Genomic DNA, 20,702 nt, shown 5'->3' on the forward strand with positions numbered 1-20,702 from the left:
TCAAAAGCCAAAGTGTGTGAGTTGCTAAGCAGAGGTTTAAGCTGTAGCTTGGAACTTTTATGACTCAAGTCCCTCCTAGACCAGGTGTTTCTTGTTGGAGGAGGTGAGGAAGAATGTTATGTGCAATGGATTACAAAATCCTAGTATTACAGAGTACAGATCTTTCTGCAACAAGTCTTATGGTTGCAAAATCAAAAATTGCTGAGGCTCTGCCTAAGACATATTTTAAGGTCTGTTCACATTAAGTCAAACTAAACTGTATCCTTTTTACTCCTGTTGTAAGACTAATGCAACTCTGGGAATACTTTGTAACTTTTGTTGATGATCCACAGTAATTAATTAAAGCTTTGACTGCCAAACTCTCAACAAAAATAGTGCCAAAAATGCTGCTTTTTTAGTATTCCAAATTTAACTTGCAAGGCATGGAGATAGGCTAATTAAACTGAGTCTGGTAGGTAGTAAGAAACAAAGTACAGTTTCCTTACAGGTAGTTTCTGAATAGAATGGTAACGAGTAAATTCTTTTAAACATAGAAGTTTTTGTACAGAAGCAAAATTTATCAGCTCTTAACCTTTAAAACTGTCACACACACACACACCCCCCCTTGTCCCTCAAATCATTTCAATTCTACAGAAGGTCTGTTAAGAAATATGCTGCTGGTTTCTGTTCCTTTCTCCCGAAATTCTCTTTGTGGGTGAGGCTCTCTGGATTTGAGTGCCATCTTGTGGTGTGTAAAAGGTAATAACCCCCCTTTCATTATTAACCTGTAAGGATTCGATTAGTATAGAGATGTACCAAGTTGTATTTACCATAGAAAAATATTCATTGTATAGTGATCTGCATTTTTTCCATTGTGCTTAGTAGAAGAGATTGGTACTTTGTGCCCAAAATTTTAATCAGCTCATTTTAATTACTTCAGTATGTGGCACATGGAATGAGCCCTGAAAATTTTACAGCTAATATAGACTGTGGTAGCCTGCTAGCTGTGTTAATATACTATACCTGTCTTCTCTCAGGAGACATGACTTCTAATTAACGGTGATGTATAGTGCATTAAAAAAATAATCTGTTGGCAACATACAGGTAAACTTGTTCTGTTTATTTCAAAACTGTTTTAATTTCTTTGCTGTAAGATTAGTGTCCATGGGGAAGCTTAAATCTTCTGATTTAAAGGACAACAGAAAATTTTCAATCATGAATCCAAGCTGTGAATTTTTTTCATTTGAATAAAATTGTGTATAAATTGGTGCCCTGCCATTTCAAATATCAAACCATTATTTGCATTGGAAGTAGATTTTGCATGAGCTGTGCACATTATTTTACCTTGTGTGTACTGGGTGAGTATGGGGCACAGAATATAGAAGTAACACTTTCCAATGAATATTTTCTGCCTCTACAACTCTGAGCCTATTTCTTTACTATAGCAGGGCTAAAGCTAAAAGGAAGAGTTTGAGCTTTTTTAATTGTATAGATTGACCCCCAAAATTATAACAGTATAGCTTATGTGAGTGCACGTGTGTGTACATACATGTACACAAAAGCTCCCAATTGCTTAAAGGATAAATAAAGGAGGTTGCATCAGTAAAAGCAGTTGCAGTTAAAGGTTTGGTACAGAAATGTTCTGGAGTTAACAAGAGCATAGGTATTTTATTTAAGATCTCATTTATGACAAATAAATAAAATTAGCTAACATACCACATATTTAAAAGAAAAATAAAATATTAGAAGAGCTGGGGGAAGGGAAACCTCTTTTGTGTCCCCTAATGGAGGCTGCAAGATTGTAAGCAAGCTGATGTAAATTCGTGGACCATTAGTATCAAATGTTGTTCATACAACTAACAACTCATGCAGACATCTAATCTTTGTTGCTGGTTGAGCCAAAATTCAGTGAGGCAGATTAATGCAGTCTCTGTGCCCGAGCTTAGGAGGACAAAATGAAACCAAAAGACTTACCTATGTTTGATACAGTAAATGAATGTCAACCAGGAACGAGAAACCTGAGAATGAAGAAAAACAAAAAAACCCAACCTGCCCAGACAGACTACTCATTCTAGTTTGTTATGGAAGAAAAACCCCTTCATCTTTGCAATGATCATGCTAAAACCAAATGCATCATACAAAATGGGTATGGCCAGATAATGTTGGTCATTATCTTAATGCTTTTCACTGACAGGCTAACAGTCACCTCATATGCTAGTTTTTGGGTTTTTGTATTTTTTTTTTTAAAAAGGAGATGGTAGCTAGATTAATTACTTAAAAACCTAAAAAACTCAAATTCTTAAATTTTTAATTCTTGATTTAGATCTGCTTGCTTTACACAATATGACTTTCTAATACAGCATAACTTACTCCCAGTTCAAGCACATGCTTAAGGATAGATCTCTTCACTTTTGATAGCAAGTGGATGTCATAACTATTAACTTTAAACATGGTTTAATGGTATCTCTATGAAGATAACAGAAGAGAAGAAGAACCTTTAAGTGCCGCCCTTACCTGGGTACTGCTGACATGTCAGCCTGTGTTTCTTTATTGACACTTTCTGCACCTTCTGCTGGGCAAGTGCCAGCCTGGAACATTGTGTTTTCTCCATGAAAGAGCTGTTGGACTTAGAGGAACAAAACCAAACATAGTTGTCACCTATAAAAATAAGTAGAAAAAGCTTACAGGACTGCAGAATATGAACTACCAGGTGGGGTACTGGCACTTGATTTGTGCTCAGTAGCTATGGAGAAGAGGAAAAAAAGGCTTATCTTTATATTTAATTTGTGAATGCATGTTGTGCAAATGAATTCATTTATCAGAGAATAGTTAGAACCTGTCAAGAAGTCACGAAGACTGAACACTTTTGAAACCAGACAGACATCTGAATTTCATTTCTTGTATGTTGTTTTTATTTTTTGTCAGTATAGAAGAAAAATTAAGTGAGTGCTGTTGACGTACTTGAAGCTGATAGTATCTTCAGATTGTGTTGCTGACGTTCTTTTGTGGGTTTGGTGGGTTTTGTGAAGTTATTCAGAACACGTAGATTGTAACCATATTCAAGTAAAACCTAACAAAAACTCCTGCAAAAAAATGCTTTTAAAATTAGCGATTTTTAACATGAGATATTGGGGAGCTTTTTGCCTTTTTAAAAAATAAATTATGTTAACGTAGTGCTTTCTGCACTGTATTGACAAAATTGCTACTGTTTGAATGGTTCTGGAAAGAAAGAAATTATAAAATATATTGGAGGTTTAAGGATAGATTTGCTTTTATAAGTTGAAGTGAGTAGAAACAGCAAAACACTGTCACCACCTAATTTAGTGTACATGTTAATTGATTCATAAAATCCAGAAATATTGAAATAAGACCATGTAATTGTTCTGTCGTCAAGATATCTCTGTTGTGTGCAATTTCTTTGAACTCTTCTTTAGGACTTTTACTGGGGTACCATTAACTGAGAAAATGGTCTGTTATATATAAAAAGATGAAGGGAGAAGCTTTTTATATTACATCATATAATCAAGATTTATTCCATTGTTGTTTTTCAGTATTAGCATATCACTTATTACTCTTTTTTTTTTTTTTTTTTCTTTACAGATGATACTTTGGGATTGGGATTTGAAGCAATGGTACAAGCCCTATTACCAGGTCAGTATATTGTGAATCTAATTATTCTTTTGTGAAATGTGATTGAGTAAAGAGTTTACTGTAAACTGTCAGATTTCAATTTTTCTGTTGATGTTTTATTTACCTAAGTTGTCCTAGTACATTCTAGCTCTATGCAGCAGATGCTTGGTATTTAGCTGTTCTGACCAAGCTGACACGGATCTACTTTCTGTGGTGTATATGAGAACAGTCTCAAACCTAGCTAAGATGGCAGTGGGGTTTTTTAAATATCCAGTAGCATAAGGTTAGGGAGTGATTCCCCAGCAATGTCACCAAACTCAGGTCTACCAGGTTGTCATGGTTTACGCCAGTCAGCAACTAAGCACCACGCAGCTGTTCACTCACTCTCCCCCCACCCAGTGGGATGGAGGAGAAAATTGGGAAAAGAAGTAAAACTTGTGGGTTGAGATAAGAATGGTTTAATAGAACAGAAAAGAAGAAACTAATAATGATAATGATAACACTAATAAAATGACAACAGCAATAATAAAAGGATTGGACTGTACAAATGATGTGCAGTGCAATTGCGCCCACCGATCGACACCCAGTTAGTCCCTGAGCGGCGATCCCCCGCCCCCACTCCCCCCAGTTTATACACTGGATGTGATGTCACATGGTATGGAATACCCTGTTGGCCAGTTTGAGTCAGCTGCCCTGGCTGTGTCCTGTGCCAACTTCTTGTGCCCCTCCAGCTTTCTCGCTGGCTGGGCATGACAAGCTGAAAAATCCTTGACTTTAGACTAAACACTACTGAGCAACAACTGCAAACATCAGTGTTATCAACATTTTTCACATACTGAACTCAAAACATAGCACTGTACCAGCTACTAGGAAGACAATTAACTCTATCCCAGCTGAAACCAGGACACAGGTTCTCACCTTTTTTCTTGATTGCTTGTTTCTCCCCCTTTCTCTTGTATCAGCAGTGGTATCTAATCAGCTATTGCTGATTAGATGTTCCTGTTCCGAGAATTATGCCGAATAAAAACTGATAACTTTTTTGACAGAATTGTTAGGATTTGGTTCAGTAGAATCAGGGTTAATAAAAGCAATGAGGCTGTGGAAATTGCACCTCTAAAAGGGGCTTATAACAGTTTGGCCACCAAAATTTCTGTTGATGTTATTGGAAGAGATAGAATACTAAGTTTAATTCTGAGACAAAGTAATGAAAAACTGAGACAAAAAAATAGGCACGACGTCTTTATTTTAAATAGAGAAAAATAAACTGAAAGCTAATGTTGAATTCTGAAATATTTTTTATTGTGTGAAAAAAACCAGCAAAAATTGGTGTCTGAACATGTCTATATGTATATATTTTCTTTAAAAAAAAGAAAAATACACAGCATTGATTTTTTTAAAATTTCTTTTTTAAACTTGCAATGGATAAGATGCTTATTTAAAACTTAGAATACTGTGAAACATTTTGACATGTTAATAGTTTGCAACATTTCCATCTATTCTAGAATGCTGGCAGTGGAAATGGAGTTGATCTCTCAGTACTAAATGAGACTCGGAGCATGCTAACAGACCTCCTGACTGACCCATCCCTTCCACCACAAGTGATTTCTTCCCTTCGAAGCATTAATAGTTTGATTGGTGCTTTCTCAGGCACATGCAGGCCAAAGGCTAGTCCGTTCACACCATTTCCTGGTTTCTTCTCCCGTCCTGAAGTAGAGGATCCTGCTGAAAAAGGAGATCGAAAACTGCTCAAGGTCAAATGACTTTAATTTTCATTCATGTGTGTGTTGCAATTTAAAAAAAAATTATCAAGGAAAATTCATCTGGAAAGAATGCTCCTGTATGGATAGTGGCTTCCTTACTGAGTACCTGTGAACTATGTTTAAGGTCAAAAGAGAGCAGCTGTGAAAACATACTGAATGAAATGTAGATATGTACCAAAATGCAAATCGAAGTGGTTGATGGATAGACAGGTAAAAGCACTGGTCTGCACTCTGAACACATGATTCCTTGAAATAAACGCAGGATTAAAAAAACTAAAAGCAAATATAAAATGAAGGTGTTATATTCTCATAATATGGCACAAACAGGGCTGTTCTTAATTCTCCCACATTCTTGATCTAATAATTACTGTCAGTGTGGCTTTTTCATTGACTTTTTTTCCCAAAGAAATTTTCTCTTGTGAAGTTCAAACTAGCCATCAGACAGAAGCAAATCAGCTATGTAAAAGGAAAAAATCTCTTCCTTCTATGCAGCACATCACGTTGTGGGACCAGTGTGTAAATCTACCATCACTTCTCTGATATCTAGGGTAAATAAGTGAAAGCAACAATGTTGTTGTGATATGACATATTAAGGAACATGGTGGAAAAACATTCAAATATAGAAACTCAGCTGCAGTGCACCAGAGCTAATAATTTTAGGGCAGCCCAGTATTGACAGCTTGAGGCTATTTATTGTGGAGGCTGGTCTGGGACGTCCCTGCCCTGCAGTTGCTTCCATATCCAGGCAGTGGGCAGCTTGGCCCAAATAGGTCAATTTGTTGGCTTAGTATTTTGGAGCCAGATAAACTGTCCTGAGCCAGATTCAGCCTGGGAAATGTCTGCTGGGATGTCAAGACAAATGCTTTTGGGGAAGAGCTCAGTGTCTGCAGATTACTCTGTGGAAGATCCTGCAGGATCATTGCAGTATGAAATTCCTTGGAATGTCACATGGATATCTGCAGAAATCAGTTGGGTAGGGATCATGATCATTCAGCGTATGTTTTTCTTTGCACATTTTTTTGAAAACAGCTAAGGATTGGTATACCAATGTGAAAAATATAATTTATGTGAACTTGAAAATGTAACTTAGTCAGAATTGTTTGAAATGAAAAAATATTCATTGCTGAAGACTGGTTATCAAGATTATGTAAGATTGAAAGATTATGGGTTTTTTTCACAGCTATTCTCATTTTCTCCTTCTTAAAAGTAACTCTTCCTTTAAGTTCGGGTTTTTTCTGTGTATTAATTTACCCGGTGGATAAAATAGTGCTTGTCACTATCATTCAATGAATGTTTGACTTTGGTATATGTTTAGGGGTAAACCAAAAGATGTACCACTATGTATGTTACTGTAAGAAAGAAAACGATATATTTTTCTTTCAAAAAACAGGTAAGTCAGCACAAACTCCAGATTATGACACACCAAAGAAAATCATAAGAAAGTATTCAAAATGTGATCTTGCAGATTATATTGAAAGGTTCTCTTCTCTCTTTCCCTGACTTGGAATATGAAAGGTCTCCTCTGTATATCAAACAAGTTGTTTCTTTCCTGAGGATTATGTACATCTTTATTTCTCTTCCCTGACTGGCTTCCAAAGTACTTTCAGTTATAATTTTTTTCACTTCTGATGGGGAACTGCCTGTTCTTTTTGGTAGAAAAACAAAAAACAAACAAAAAAAAACAAGGAAAAGAAAGAAGCTGAAACTGGGCTTCAGACCTTGGGCTAGCAATAACTGGTTATCTAATACGAACTCTTCACTCTGAGTTTCTTGGTAGTCGACAGCTTGGAAAGTGTAAACTGCCCAGTTACTGATCAGTCTCTTTAAATTCCTAAAAAAGAAAAAGGAAATCTTAGACAAAAAACATCTCAGGGCTGCTCTGCAATAGAAAGACTTTTCACTCCATCGTCACAGAACTGTCCCCAGATTTCCTAGCATATGATAGTAGACTCCTTGCCAGATTGGTGGATTTCTGGTGTTATCGACAGTCATGATTTTAACAGTTTTCACACTTCAGGCAAGTAAAAGTTGTCTAGGCAAGCGCTTGAGTACCCACATCCCTTGTCTTCTGGCCTTGTTATTGCTGGTAACTGAAAGTCTTTTCATAATAACTTTGATTTCTGGCGTGGTCTAAATTTTGTTTCCAGAGCAACTTTTCCCCTTTGTATAGTGATTACCAGTGACTTTGCTAGCATAGGGTGATCTGGAGTTCCTTAGTCCTTTGCTACCCATGTTTTGTTTATTCTCTACTTCTTTATCTAGCAGGGGAGAGTTCTGGAGATTTGTCATATCCCCAGTGTTCCCTTGTTCTTAGAGTAGCCAGGAAGAAGAAAAAGTAAGTGCAGTAGCTGGGGCTTTCTTTCCATACTGTGCTAGCAATGTATTTGTTTCACTGAGTGGACCTTTCTCCTCCAATGTTGGGGATTTTCAGCATGTTCCCCATGTTGCAGAGAGCATGCAAGTTAGATTGATGTGGTCCACTGACAGAGAAGTCCATTCTAGCCTGAGAGCACTACCACTGTATGATTGCACACGGAATATGCTCCTCCAGTTCTCTTTCTGGTAGGGCTGGTTAAGGACTGCTGCATGTTTCTGTGGGTGATGTGGTGGTCTTATTCTGCCTGTCCAGTTCCACCTTTCTGGCTGTGACTACCGCTTTGCAGCAAAGCAAACAGAGTCAAGGTATATCCCATATCAAGGACTCAAAGCAGTCTGATTTTTCAGTATAAGAGATTATACTCTTTTGTGTCAATGCTGTTTCATTTTTTTGAAATATGTAATAGCTTTGTGAGTTAAATATGATCTTTGACCACCCGATAAAGCTTAAAATTGCAAAGTCATTATTTCTGCCAGACTTTTGAAGTGGTAGCATCCAGGGTTCACCTGGCCTCATACATGACCCTGCAGACCTTACTCAATACTGCAAATACTGCTTTGGATTTTTTGTTTTAAACATTTTTTCCTGGCATCCTTTTTACTTTGCAAGGTCTGATTACACACATCTGTGTTATGCAGAAGAATCTTCACTCCTCACCCACCCCCTCCCTCCACTGAATGACCGAATCTAGGTATGAGTTAACAAGTGGATTGTGGACTGAATGCAGAGAGAGATATTTTTATTTTTAATTTGTTTAAAATACAGTGTATAGGTTATCCATCCAATGGATGCAGATATGCCAGAGCTGGCTTTGCAGTTTTGGTTCAGTGATCCTATCCTTTCTATTAGTTAGGTTCTACTAGCTGCTGTGTAAACATGCATACACTTTCCGGGGGTATTTCAGTAAGGCAGAGCTAATAAGTCCTGAGTTATTTCCATACAGGTCTGTTTGAGTGCTGTTGCCCTGCTTTGTGGAGGGCTTTGCGTTGAAGTACAATGGTGATTCCCAGGGTTTGGGCTGCAGCATGCCTAAACTAACACAGCTTCCAGGCTGGGAGTGGTGAAGTGCCCAGGAGCTTCCCGGGTGCTGTGGGGCTGGTATGGAAGCAGAGAGGGAGTCTTGACGGACCAGAACTGACCTGTGCATTGTGCATCACCCATTCCATATGTTCCACAATACTCGCACTGTCAATATTTAGCATCTGAGTTACTGAAATCTCAGGCTATTCTGAGAGCTGGAGAGCTGATGGTGTAGTTGTATGATAGGGCTGTGCAGGAAAAGAGTCCATAATCCTACAGCAACTGACTGTCTCTAAAAGATCTCAATTTTTAAAAGCTCTGAAGAGTAATTGTTGGACCACATGGATTTCAGAGTACAAGTATCTTTACAAATTTTAATTTGGGGAAAGAAAAGAAGAGATATGAAAAATAATTATTCCTGGTAAGCAAAATAATTTGATTGCATCTTTTTTATTTTCTTGAGCAATAAGAGTGAATATAAGATGCCATACTTACTATTTCACTATAAAAAATTAACAATAAATAGTCTTCACAAACAATAAATAAAATTTGAATGTCTGTTTTTAATTATATAGACTGTAACCATGGTTAAATTACTCAACAGGGATTAAATAGCAGGAATAGCCTGCCAACACCACAGCTGAGACGATCTTCAGGAGTGTCTGGCATTCCACCTGTAGAATCAACATCTTCTAGATGGGAACGGAGTAACAGCAAGAGATCTCATCAGGAATATAACACATCAAGGTAAGCACTGAACCACATTTTAAGTGTAATAATAAATGTAGCCTTTCTAAAATGTTCATGTCTGTAATTTTGGAACTTGGCAGCAGAAGTATTTAATGTAAAATCTTGTGAATTAAGTCCCCAAATTCTGCCAGTATAAACTGGAAAATGTTTCAAGTTAATTATATACTATACTTTGTAACTCTGTGTGATCTCAAGTAGAAATCAGGTCATTCTGAGGTTGAATGGCATGCTCTGTCATAATAAGTAGGCCTGCATATCAGTTGTAGTAGGAAATGAAAAAAAAAAAAAAAAGTCCAACATACATGATTGCAAAACAAACTAGTTTAACCTCTAAACCTTTACTGACTTCCTCCTTCTCCTTATTACTTAAAATATATATCACTTTCCAACTTCCACATACCCCAAAATTTGTTTTCTAATTAAAAAGATTATATAACTTTCTTGCATTTGATAGCCACTGTTGTGTGTATTGCAACATTTATTATCCCTATGGTCATCAAGTAATCAGTAAGGTAGATTAAGGAAGTCATCTCTTTACCTGTTAGTCAATATGGAGCAAATGAAGCTTTTATTTCCAGAATTAAGATTACATTTTGAATTAGGATTAAAATAAATGTACTTTTTTTTCTTTTTGTTTAACATTGTATATGAGTGAAACTTCACACATGTACTTTTATTTAAATGTGTAGAAGTGTATGGCTTTGCTCAATAACTTGTAAGAAAAGTACAACAGATGTTTGAAATTGTGTTGCAGCTTCAATCCCTAAAAATGTGTGTGGTTTTGCGCCTTTTTTTTTTTTTTTTTAATAGTTGGTATCTCTTAAGATTTTAATGGTTTTCTATAGGTCATAGGGAAAGTATGATAGATGCATTCTTTTTAAAGAAAACATGAGTTATGCTTATAACTGATAATTACTAGTGGTGGATGAAAGTTTATATACACATATCCAAGAATTTATTTATCAATATTATATTTAATTTTAAAGTGAACCATTTAAATAATTTGATTTTCCCCTCGAATAAAATATGCTCTTCAAGTTTTTGCATAGCAAAACTTAATTGTGGTTTGCGTATAAAATATAATTGAAGATGCTAGTAGTGGCAGTAGTAATAGTTTAAAGATTGTATTTTCATGCTGATTTGGTTATCAGCGTTTGAAAGAATCTCCCCAGTTATATCCACCAGCAATAACCAAAGACCAGAGAACTTGCTTTAAACTTACAAATCGTGGGACCTAAGTTTGAAGCTCAGCACTTCTGGTGCAGACACAGTGTACATTTACAGAGGGTTTCCTTACAGCTCCTACCAACCAAAGAACCTACTGAAGCTCACCCAATTAAAAGCAGCAATACAGAAAATGCTTTTGCTCATACTCCATCACTTTTAAATTATCTCTTGACCCTGATGACTAGCACTCCTAGTTAGTCATGTTCCCCTGCCCTGCTCCTGTCCACCCCCATACAGCCCTAGAATATGTGTTCACTTTTTTGTGGTTTGTGTCCTGGCCTTCAGAGTTCTTGCCAACACTTACACTGTCCCTGTCTCCTTACATCTTCCAGTGATCGTTCTTATCAGGTTCCCTTTAACTTCTAACACATAATCATCTCAAAATCCCCCACGGGTGCTTACCTTACAGATAAGGTTAGATGACGTAGCTGAACTGGCATAGCTGTTCCTGCTGCCAAAAGAGGCAGTCCTGCATTCCTAGAGTACTTTGTGCCATTGGCTCTGGCTCTTGAGTCAGCCCCTTAACTTGTCAGAAAAATAACAGCAATAAAAAAAGACAGTTTTTCCTGCCTTGGGGAGCTGATTCAGCCCAATGAAAGACCCAGTGAATGTTAGAAGAGAAGAAGGAGGAGCAGGCTAATAGTAAAAAAGGAGAGTGAAACAGCAAACTGTTTGCTAGGAGGAAAGCTTATCAAAAATCAAAATATTATTTTACATACAATGACTGCTTTCAACTGGATTCTATCTGAGTTGAGAAAGATAAGATATTACATAGTGGTGTAATAAATTAATATTGCTACAAAATTTGATTTAATGTTCCAGAATTTTTTTCTATCCGTCCAGACAGTGTTCAAAAGCAACTCTTGAGAGCTGCTGTTCTATTTGCATGCAAATTCTTGATTTGGTTTTTCAGACAAACACGAGTTCAAGATGAACTGACTTTGCTTAATATATAGTCTTCCTACACTAAATACTGTTGCAGCGTTTGTCTGTGCTTTAAAAGAATACATGTAAGCTATGATAGCTGAACAGTGTACAAATAGTGAAAAGTTCAATCTATCCTAGTTGTCAACCCAAACATTTTTTAAAGTTGATTAACATGTCAGCATCAGACTTCACAAGAATAAATCTGTGTTTATTCTTTAACTCATTTTTTATATTTATATATTTAAACAAATTATGGGAGATCAAGTATTATTTCTGTATTTGACATTTGGTTGAAATCTGATTAAACAAGATTAAATCTGTTTTGGTAAATACTGTTTTCCCATACTGAAATGAAATAGTTTTACATAAAATATTTTTACTTTAAAGTACATGTATACAGTTATTTCTAATCACATATAGCATTTTTGTTTACTAAAGGAAATACGTAATTGGAATTTTGGCATGCAGTTTCATACCTAGAACAGCAGATGGCATAACTCAACAATCGAGTTTAATGATTTAGCTACTGCAGTACAATATGACTTTGTCAAAAACAGCTTTAGTTTTAAGATGATAATAAATAAAATTATTAATTAAATATGCAAAAATTGATTTGAAAAGCAAGCCATGGCTGCGTAAGATTGTCATGGTATTTCCAAAGTAGCCAATCTTTTAAATGTTCGCAGATCTGTTACAAAACAGCCTGCTTTGTTAAAACCTTAAAGAAAAGTAAATAACATGTTAGAAAGTAAAACCTATGGCATGTGGCCTGAATATGCTTATTGTGTCATTTTAGGACTACATAAAGTTTTCTGTTGCTTTCATGTAGTACCCAGCATTTTTTATTCCGTATAATTGACACATAGTGTCCACCTGATCTTGAATTAGACTTCTTTCTAGTACTCTCTTTTTCTTCAATGGTAGTGGACCTGTAGCAGATCAGTTTGGCCATTTTATAAGCATTTTATTTAATAAAAATGGAAGACAAGGTAGGAAAGAAAAAAAATTCTTACTGTTTTATTTTCAGCCAAGGATCTCATTCAAATGGGTCTTTTGGTGCAAACTTGCTGACAATACCAAAACAAAGATCATCTTCTATGACATTGACTCATCATATAGGTCCCAGACGAGCAGGTAAGATCGTGCAATTTGTATAGCTTAGTGGCAGGATGTCAAGGTAGTAGTTAGTACATCAATTGGTTTTTTTCATGTAAATATAGTACTAAAATAATATCAGCATGTTGCATATATTTAAATTTTTTTTTTTAATCTGCTTCTAAGAATACTCAAAATTACAGTTAACATCAACTTTGTAGAAATCTCAACTATTTACCTAATGCTATGTAGCTGCAAAATGTTATAATGTTCAGTATGGCTGGTACCTGTTGAAAATTGCAACATTCATATACATTAATAAGGGACTTTTTTTTTTTAGTAATTATGCTTTTTGTAATGGAACAGTGTCACTTAGAAATTCCTAAATACCTGATAGCCATCTGAGATGAATATTTAAACAAATTTTGGAGGGAGTTGGAGTAGATTTTATTCTAACACTGTCAGTGTAATAAGCTAGTAGATACTGTAACAGCAGTGCTGAAATACTGTGTATATCAGTATTTCAGAGATTATAACTGGTCTGTTTGCCCATATTAAGTGAAAACTTGAAAACTACTTCTTTTGAAATTTCTGTCTATTCATTTTAGCATGATTTAAAAGTAACAACCTGTCTAATAATTTTGTTTTAGAAAAGGTTAAATATGTAGGTGGGATTGAGAGAGATGAATGCACTTTTTAATTTATTTAAAAAAAAAACAACAAACCAAAACAAACTCACCAGTTCTCTCTGTATTGCTGATGGCTTGATTGTTTCTCTTTCACTCTTCTAAACACAAGGAACATGCAAACTCAGGCCAGATTTGCATGTAAACACATTGTTGCACATTCTCAATGGTTCTGTCTTCATAAAAAGCTGGGCTGCCTTCTGCACTTTTCTACTTTGAATCTTGCAGAAAATACAGAGTGCAATGATATACATTAAAACTTGTTGAATGTGTATGTGTAAAAAGGATGAAATTAAGTAACCAACGTTAGAGTATTCATTTGTTTTAGTTCTAGAGGGGAGTTTACAAATTGCTTCTCAACTTTCCAGATCTTTCCTTGCAGCAGTGAAGTGACATTTGCTTTCTAAAACTTCTATCTCTGCACCTAGCAATGTGGACTTTCGGGCACTGTACAGTCATAAAACTTATGGTGGAGTTTTTGCTTCATAGTTTGCAGCAGAATAAGTGATTCAGCTTTTGGAAAGTCCACAGAATACCTCATTATTTTGCTCTTGGGCACTTTATTCTTTTGATAAAAATATGTTTACAATGGCTATAACTTACTTCAGGCACTTGTAGAAAACCTGCCTTTTGTATATTTTCACAAAAGAAATAAATGATACTTTGGCTTAATGCAAAATTTTGTTGTAAACTCAGGTTAGGCACAGAGTAGCCAAAGTCTGGATTTCCCAGCTTGCTTTCCTAGATTTCACAGACAGAAACCTGAAGTAAACCCTAGCTTACTGTTGGAACAGGAATGGGGAACTTCATGGACCTAAGGAAGATCGAGTTTTGTTGTCTGTTTGTTTTTTATCTCTAATTACCTATGAGCAGACTTTAGATTCCCCCACCCCCCACCCCAATGGCTTATTAGGCAGATTTAGATAGATTATCATGCCAATTAAAAAAAGGTACATCACTGTCAAAAAAGGCCAGTATTTGCCCACTTCAATCCCTCACTTCAAAAAAATGATTACAACATTTTGGTTTTTTACTTTGTTTTTAAAAATGTCTCAAGCATATTTTTTCTTTATTGCAAAACAATTAGGTAAAACATTTTTATCTAGGTCAGTTACCAATGCTGAATTGTTTTTGATGATTTTTTTTTCTGGAAAATTTAAAAAGGAATTCTGAATCAGAAAAGAATATGAAAAGTTTCAGCTACTGTTTAAATTTTGCCAAAGCTAAAAACCAAACCAAACCTTTGAAAGCCAGATGTTATAACACATTACATAGTTTGCCCATTCAGATGTGTAGCCTAGACTGCTGCAGAGTTGTAGATCTCAAAACCTGGAATAGATCTAACTACTTTATATGTGTTTAACAATGTGAACTATACACCGTGTTTTGAAAACTTGCACATTCTTTACAATTTATAAAGGTTCTTGTAGTTTAATTTCAGTCTTTCTAAATAGTAATGGTTTTATTGTAATCTGAACCCCATGTAATGTTTGTTTTGGAAGGTGCTTCTCCTGGCCTGAGTCCTGTGGGTTCACCTAGTCATGGATCTGTCTCCAGTGGGGCTTTCAGCAGCTGGTCACCTGTAGAATTTCCTGATACTGCTGATTTTCTTACAAAACCAAGCATTAATATACATAAGCCTCCAGGATACACATTTAGTTCTCCAGATTTTCAGCAGCAAGTTAAAACATCTGTAGGTTATATGTGTAGCAGGTACTGTAAACTCTGTTACGTTTTTAGTATGTGCTGAATATGCGTTGAAAAGAATATAAATAAAATGAACAAATATAACAAGACCTGTACATCTACTAGTATTGAAAAAAAGGCATAGGATGTCATAATAATCTGTAACTATATTATCCAGGAGAGGCTAAAGAATGCTGTATGTATGCCATTGATCTGAAATGGCTCATCCTTGAAAGCAGCAGTTATTGTAGAGTAATGATATTTTACAGATTTTTAGAAAAGGAGGACTTCCTACCCGGGAATTGAATTCTGTATTTCTGAATAGTTTCTAAATAATTAGCTCTACTTTATTAATTCATAGAGGTGAGTTCAGGGGAGATGATGGTTGATTATTTTCTAAGTACGGACTAAATCTCTGTATGCCAAATTTAGGAGAAAATACTAAGGTCCTTGGTGGAGGAACCTTCAAAAGCATGCCTTTTTAAGAAAAGTAATTTGCAGATATTTTTCAGTACAACACAGCAGTAGCAAAAGAAGAAAATTACTTAATGTTGTAAATATTTTTCATGTATTCTGTAAGCTGTGGACATCAGATACCCAAGCCTGTTCCAACACCAGAACCAGAATTTGCAGAATATAAAGACAGAAAATCAGGTGGGATTTCAAATAGATTAATATTTGATATAAACATCCTTTTTTTTAAAGCCAATTAAATTAAAATTTTTATATTTTTACATGAAATTTTTCCTATACTTTAAGTAACTCATATTCATATATTTTATTTTAGCTTGTGACTTAGGATAATCAAGATAAACTAAAATATTGCCTGCCTCAGAGTAAGGATTTTATAATAGGCTTCCACTGATAGCTTTATAGTTCTGTACTCCATATATCAAACAAGTTCTCTGCCATCTCAGCTAAACTAATCACTGAACCGATTTTTGCAAGTTAAAAGTTATGCTTCTAGCTTTTCTCAATCTTGAAAGAGGTTTTGTCTAATAAATTTTGTCCTTTACAACCTTTTTGTTGTTAAATTCTTAAATAAAAATGGTTTAGAAACAAGCTGTTACTTATATTTCTGTGAAGAATCTGTATGATCAGTTTGAGAATTATTAGACAGCAGTAATTTACAAATAAATTATTGATATGGTATTTACGTATGTATTTTCTTTAAGGTGAAATTGGAAGTGCTAGTGTTTCAAAAGAATCTTTCCACCATACAGAGAAGAAAAAAGATGAAAGGAAGGAAATGATCAATCAAACACAAAATAATCTGCTTGTAAGCATGTAATTGAAAAAAAACTTGCAATAACTTTTATCAATACAGTATTTCTTTATCATTTCTATCATGCTGTAAAGAGGTCTGCATTGCTAAGATTTGTAATTTCTGGAGGGAAATGTTGCATCAGTGGAATTCAAATTTTCATTTAACAATTGTGTATTTCCAACTTGCATAAATTTCACTAGCAAATGACAAGAAAGATGGTGATTGTATTAATTTTTTTGTTGACCAAAATTAATTTGTGTAGTTTTAATGTTGATAGTATGCTCCAACAGTTTGACTAGTATTTTCTCTTGGCAGTTTATGACAGATGTGGCAGTTTCAGTGAGACTTACAAATGAATGTTCATACAGTGCAATGTATTGGAAGTGCAGGGAGACAAATGGTTTAAGCTTTACTAACATTTTGGGTTTATACCTCAATTTTTTTAAAGCTTGTTTAATTAATGAACTGTTAAAGGTCAGTAAATATTTTGTTAGCCTATGCATATTTTTGCGTTGTTTTATTAACTCATCTTGTTTAAAAAGAAAGAAGAATGAAAATTTAGCACCATCTCAGAAAGCCCTGGAATCTGCTGCCCCAAAATATGAAAAGTCAAGCCCTTAACTGTGCTATTTGTACTATTGATTTATGATTATCTCATAGCCATAGTTACATCACCATTCAATAAGTTCAATAATGATTTATCATTTTCTTGGCTTTTTTTGCCAATACAACTGACAAATTAGTTTTCATTGTTATTTTAGAGATAATAAAGTATCTTACTCTCATACAGGTAGAGCAGAGTCTTACATTAGAAACAATGTTATTAGACCATGATTCACTAATGGAGAAGATGAACAATTGGAATTTCCAAATTTTTGACCTTGTACAAGAAATGGGAGATCAGTCTGGAAGGATTCTTAGCCAGGTTTGTTGTCTTTTATAATATGAGGGAGGGTGTGTAAAGCTGTTGTGCTTTATATATTTTATTTAAACTGCAAAGTTTTGCAGTCAACGTATTTATGAATGCTAACTTGAAATGTAGAAATATCATTTCTCATGTACTCCATTTCATTGTAAACCATAAAAAGTGATCGATCTATGGACAACTTGCTCCAAATTTTATCAATTTTACTCTCAATGTAAAAATAGGTTAGATTCACACTTACTAGGTTTCATAGTAATATGTCATTTCCTATGAAAAATTGTCTCCTGCTTTCAGAATTAACTACCTTGTTTGTCAACCATTTCTTTTTTCTTTATTTCAGTAAAATATTTCTGCCAGAGCTACACCTGTGGGGGAAGAGAAGTGATCTTTTAGGCAGTCTTTTGCCTCTTGATCCTACAAACAATGGGATTTTTTTTCCATGCTGCTTTCTGCCTGTAGTATCCCTTTTATCTCTTTCTGACTTATTACTAAGCTCTTTTGTGCAGTTTTATGTTGTGCTGAAGCCAATCTACTGGCAGGTGCAAAAGTATGATCCTATTTGCTCTTCCCCAGCCTCTCCCATTCATCAATGTCATCTGGAAGCTTCTGTTTCTTTCTTTATACTGGATTTAGCAATCATGGAGCTATAGTATGAGCTGGATTTGCTTCTGATCTGACCTCAAAATATTTTTATTGCCAGTACCTTAGCTTCCTACCCTGGAGTAGAATGCATGTTACTCTTGTTCACAGGTAGTGTCAGGAGCAATCAGCTGGAGGGAAGGAAACAGGTTAGAAGTACTCAGGTGCAGTTGGAACCATAGGCCTGCACCTATACTGAAGACAGGAAAAAACAATGGGGATAATTTCATTTTTGTCATTACACACTGCCTTTTCTTTCATAATACACAGTACTCTGCGTATGGTTTTAAATCTTCCATTAGTCTTGTTTGATCAAATGTTTTCAGGTCTTTTGTCACCTCAGTTAGCAACAGCTGTTAAGGTACAGACTGGAATGCCATAATCCACTTCTGAGTGGTGTTTTTACTGTAGTATACTAGTACTCTGTGATTCACATTAGCTTGCAGTTCATTTGTGTGCAGTCTAGGGGATAGTTCAAACCTGTAAGTACTTAAGTGTGCAGGTTTATACTTAACTCTACCAGAATTTCTGTATCAGTTCTTCCTGATATTGTATGTATGTGTACTACTTGTCCTTCTCCTCCTCCCACCCCAGTCATTTTGTCTGTTGTGCTGTAAGCATCTGATACATACTTAAGAGTCAATTAAAAACTGTATTTTACCATCATAAGTTGTAAGGTTCTCAGATTGGTTATGTGTAAGGGGAATGGTTGGGGTGGGTAGAAGGAGGGATGTCCCCTCATTTTGCTCTCATATTCCTTTGAGCACCTCCCACATTTTAGAATGTATTCTTTCTCACAAGTGTCTGGGAAAGAAGTGTCAAAAATGAGTAGCAGTGACTTGTTTTGGAAAGCTTTCTTAATATTTTCAGTCTTGGGTGTATTAGGTCTTTGCAGTCACTAAGCTTTACTTGTAAAACATAGTATATTTGCACAGTATATACATGTGTAGGTGTTCTGAGTACATTTTTGAAATATTTTTTCATTTACCAGCTAGCTTTGTTAAAAATAGCCAAGATAAGTCATAATGAATAAAAGAAATAGGATGTCTTCGCCAAAGTCTCAAAAATAGTATTTTTTTTATACTAATGGCTCTGCTACTATAGTTAAGTAATTTGAAATTTTGAATAACAAGTAAGAATATGGATTTCTTATTTTTAGGTAATTAATGGAATAAAGCATGAGTTCTTTAACATTATGAAAATTTTGGAGAATATTATTAAAAAAATCAGTTGTGCATAGAATTTATCAGTAAAGAAATAAAAGCTTTTATTATTCTGTATTTTAGAGGATGGTAAAAATCCACATTTTTGTGCTAAAAAAAATCATTAAACATATCTCTCTGACCATAGCTTTCAGATAATCTTTAATGGAATTTCAGTAACTTCCATCTCCATCAGCAAGCAAAATTTTAAAAACAGGAATATTTTTAAAGTTGAAAAAGAATATGCTTACGTATACTAAAATTCATTTTAATATGTACTTAGGTAACTTATACCTTGTTTCAAGACACTGGTTTGTTTGAAATTTTTAAAATCCCAACTCAAGAATTCATGAATTACTTCTGTGCACTAGAAAATGGCTACCGAGATATTCCCTGTAAGTACTATCCAATTACATAAGTTTTTATTTTGTATTAGTGTATCTCCTTTAGTGTTTGTATTAGTTTAATGTTTAATACAGAGGTAGACAATGTCTGAACTTAGTATATTTTTAATGAATACATTTGTCAGAATTTAGAACTGATTTAATGAATTGCAGCTAAAAATTGGTGGACTCCAAAACTGAATCTGTTAATATGTAGGTTGAATATAATCTTAAAGAATTTGAATGAGTAATTGAGTCAAACATACTGAAGTCAATGGAAGAATATTTGCTGATTTAACAAAAATTTGGTTTAGGCCTGTAATAGAATAATAAGAAACTATAGAATTTTGACAGTAATTATTCATCTTGCTGTTTAGGGCAGACAAATTTATTGGAAAACAAAAGAAAACAAAAAAATTACCCCTGTGTCATCCCCACCCTTCTTCCCACCTATCCTGTGTCACAGATGTTTGAACCAACCCAGGTGCTTGTAGGTATCGGATTGGAAGCAAGGCTAGTGCCTCACCATTGCTGATTTAAAAGGCTATTTAATCCCTTCCTGACTCTCAGCTAGGATGAAGTATGCTTAGAGGATGTTTGTTCCTTTTGATTATATTTCAGATAATATTTTAAATTATATTTTGATAATTTTCAGATCACAATCGTATACATGCCACAGATGTTCTTCATGCAGTATGGTATCTGACAACACGGCCCATTCCTGGATTTCAGCAAATTCATAACGAGCATATAATGGAAAGTGATATGGGTATGGATTCACACAGGTTATTTTTTACTTTTGCTGTAAGAAAGTTTTAATGAAACTATATTAGGTAAAACAAATTACTCTGGAAGAAAATATCTAATTATTCTTATCACTCAAATATTTTTTTTGTATTTTAATATAAGCCAGTAGGAATACCACAATGTTAGTACACGCCATTAAGAAATATGCAGTAGATTTTTAGAAAAATTATTAGATTAATAGTGTTTAGTTTGTTAGCCAAGAATACAGGTTCACTTAATAAATTTTCTATGCTGAATGAAACCTCTGTATACTGCTACAGTCAACGTATTTTTAGCATTTGAAATACATTAGACTAATATTTCTTAACTTTATTGGGAAATTAAATAGAACAAAAAAAAAAA

At 34.8% G+C, this 20,702-nt stretch overlaps 1 protein-coding gene across 3 annotated transcripts in view; it reads left to right on the forward strand.

Annotated features, from left to right (window-relative positions):
• Positions 1-20,702, forward strand: part of PDE3B (phosphodiesterase 3B, cGMP-inhibited) — a 91,632-nt gene that overhangs the window by 63,084 nt on the left and 7,846 nt on the right. For 2 of the 3 annotated variants that reach the window (XM_010563821.1, XM_010563823.1), the window contains exons 2-11: positions 3,580-3,630; positions 5,112-5,360; positions 9,371-9,513; positions 12,698-12,804; positions 14,954-15,164; positions 15,718-15,791; positions 16,313-16,416; positions 17,195-17,329; positions 19,454-19,565; positions 20,209-20,322. In XM_010563821.1, coding sequence (XP_010562123.1) covers positions 3,580-3,630; positions 5,112-5,360; positions 9,371-9,513; positions 12,698-12,804; positions 14,954-15,164; positions 15,718-15,791; positions 16,313-16,416; positions 17,195-17,329; positions 19,454-19,565; positions 20,209-20,322 — 1,300 coding nt within the window. The remainder of the gene's footprint in view (positions 1-3,579; positions 3,631-5,111; positions 5,361-9,370; positions 9,514-12,697; positions 12,805-14,953; positions 15,165-15,717; positions 15,792-16,312; positions 16,417-17,194; positions 17,330-19,453; positions 19,566-20,208; positions 20,323-20,702) is intronic. The other variant, XM_010563822.1, reaches the window with a different exon arrangement.

The sequence above is a fragment of the Haliaeetus leucocephalus genome, unplaced genomic scaffold, assembly GCF_000737465.1.
Source record: "Haliaeetus leucocephalus isolate CR32 unplaced genomic scaffold, Haliaeetus_leucocephalus-4.0 Scaffold173, whole genome shotgun sequence".
NCBI lineage: Eukaryota > Metazoa > Chordata > Aves > Accipitriformes > Accipitridae > Haliaeetus > Haliaeetus leucocephalus.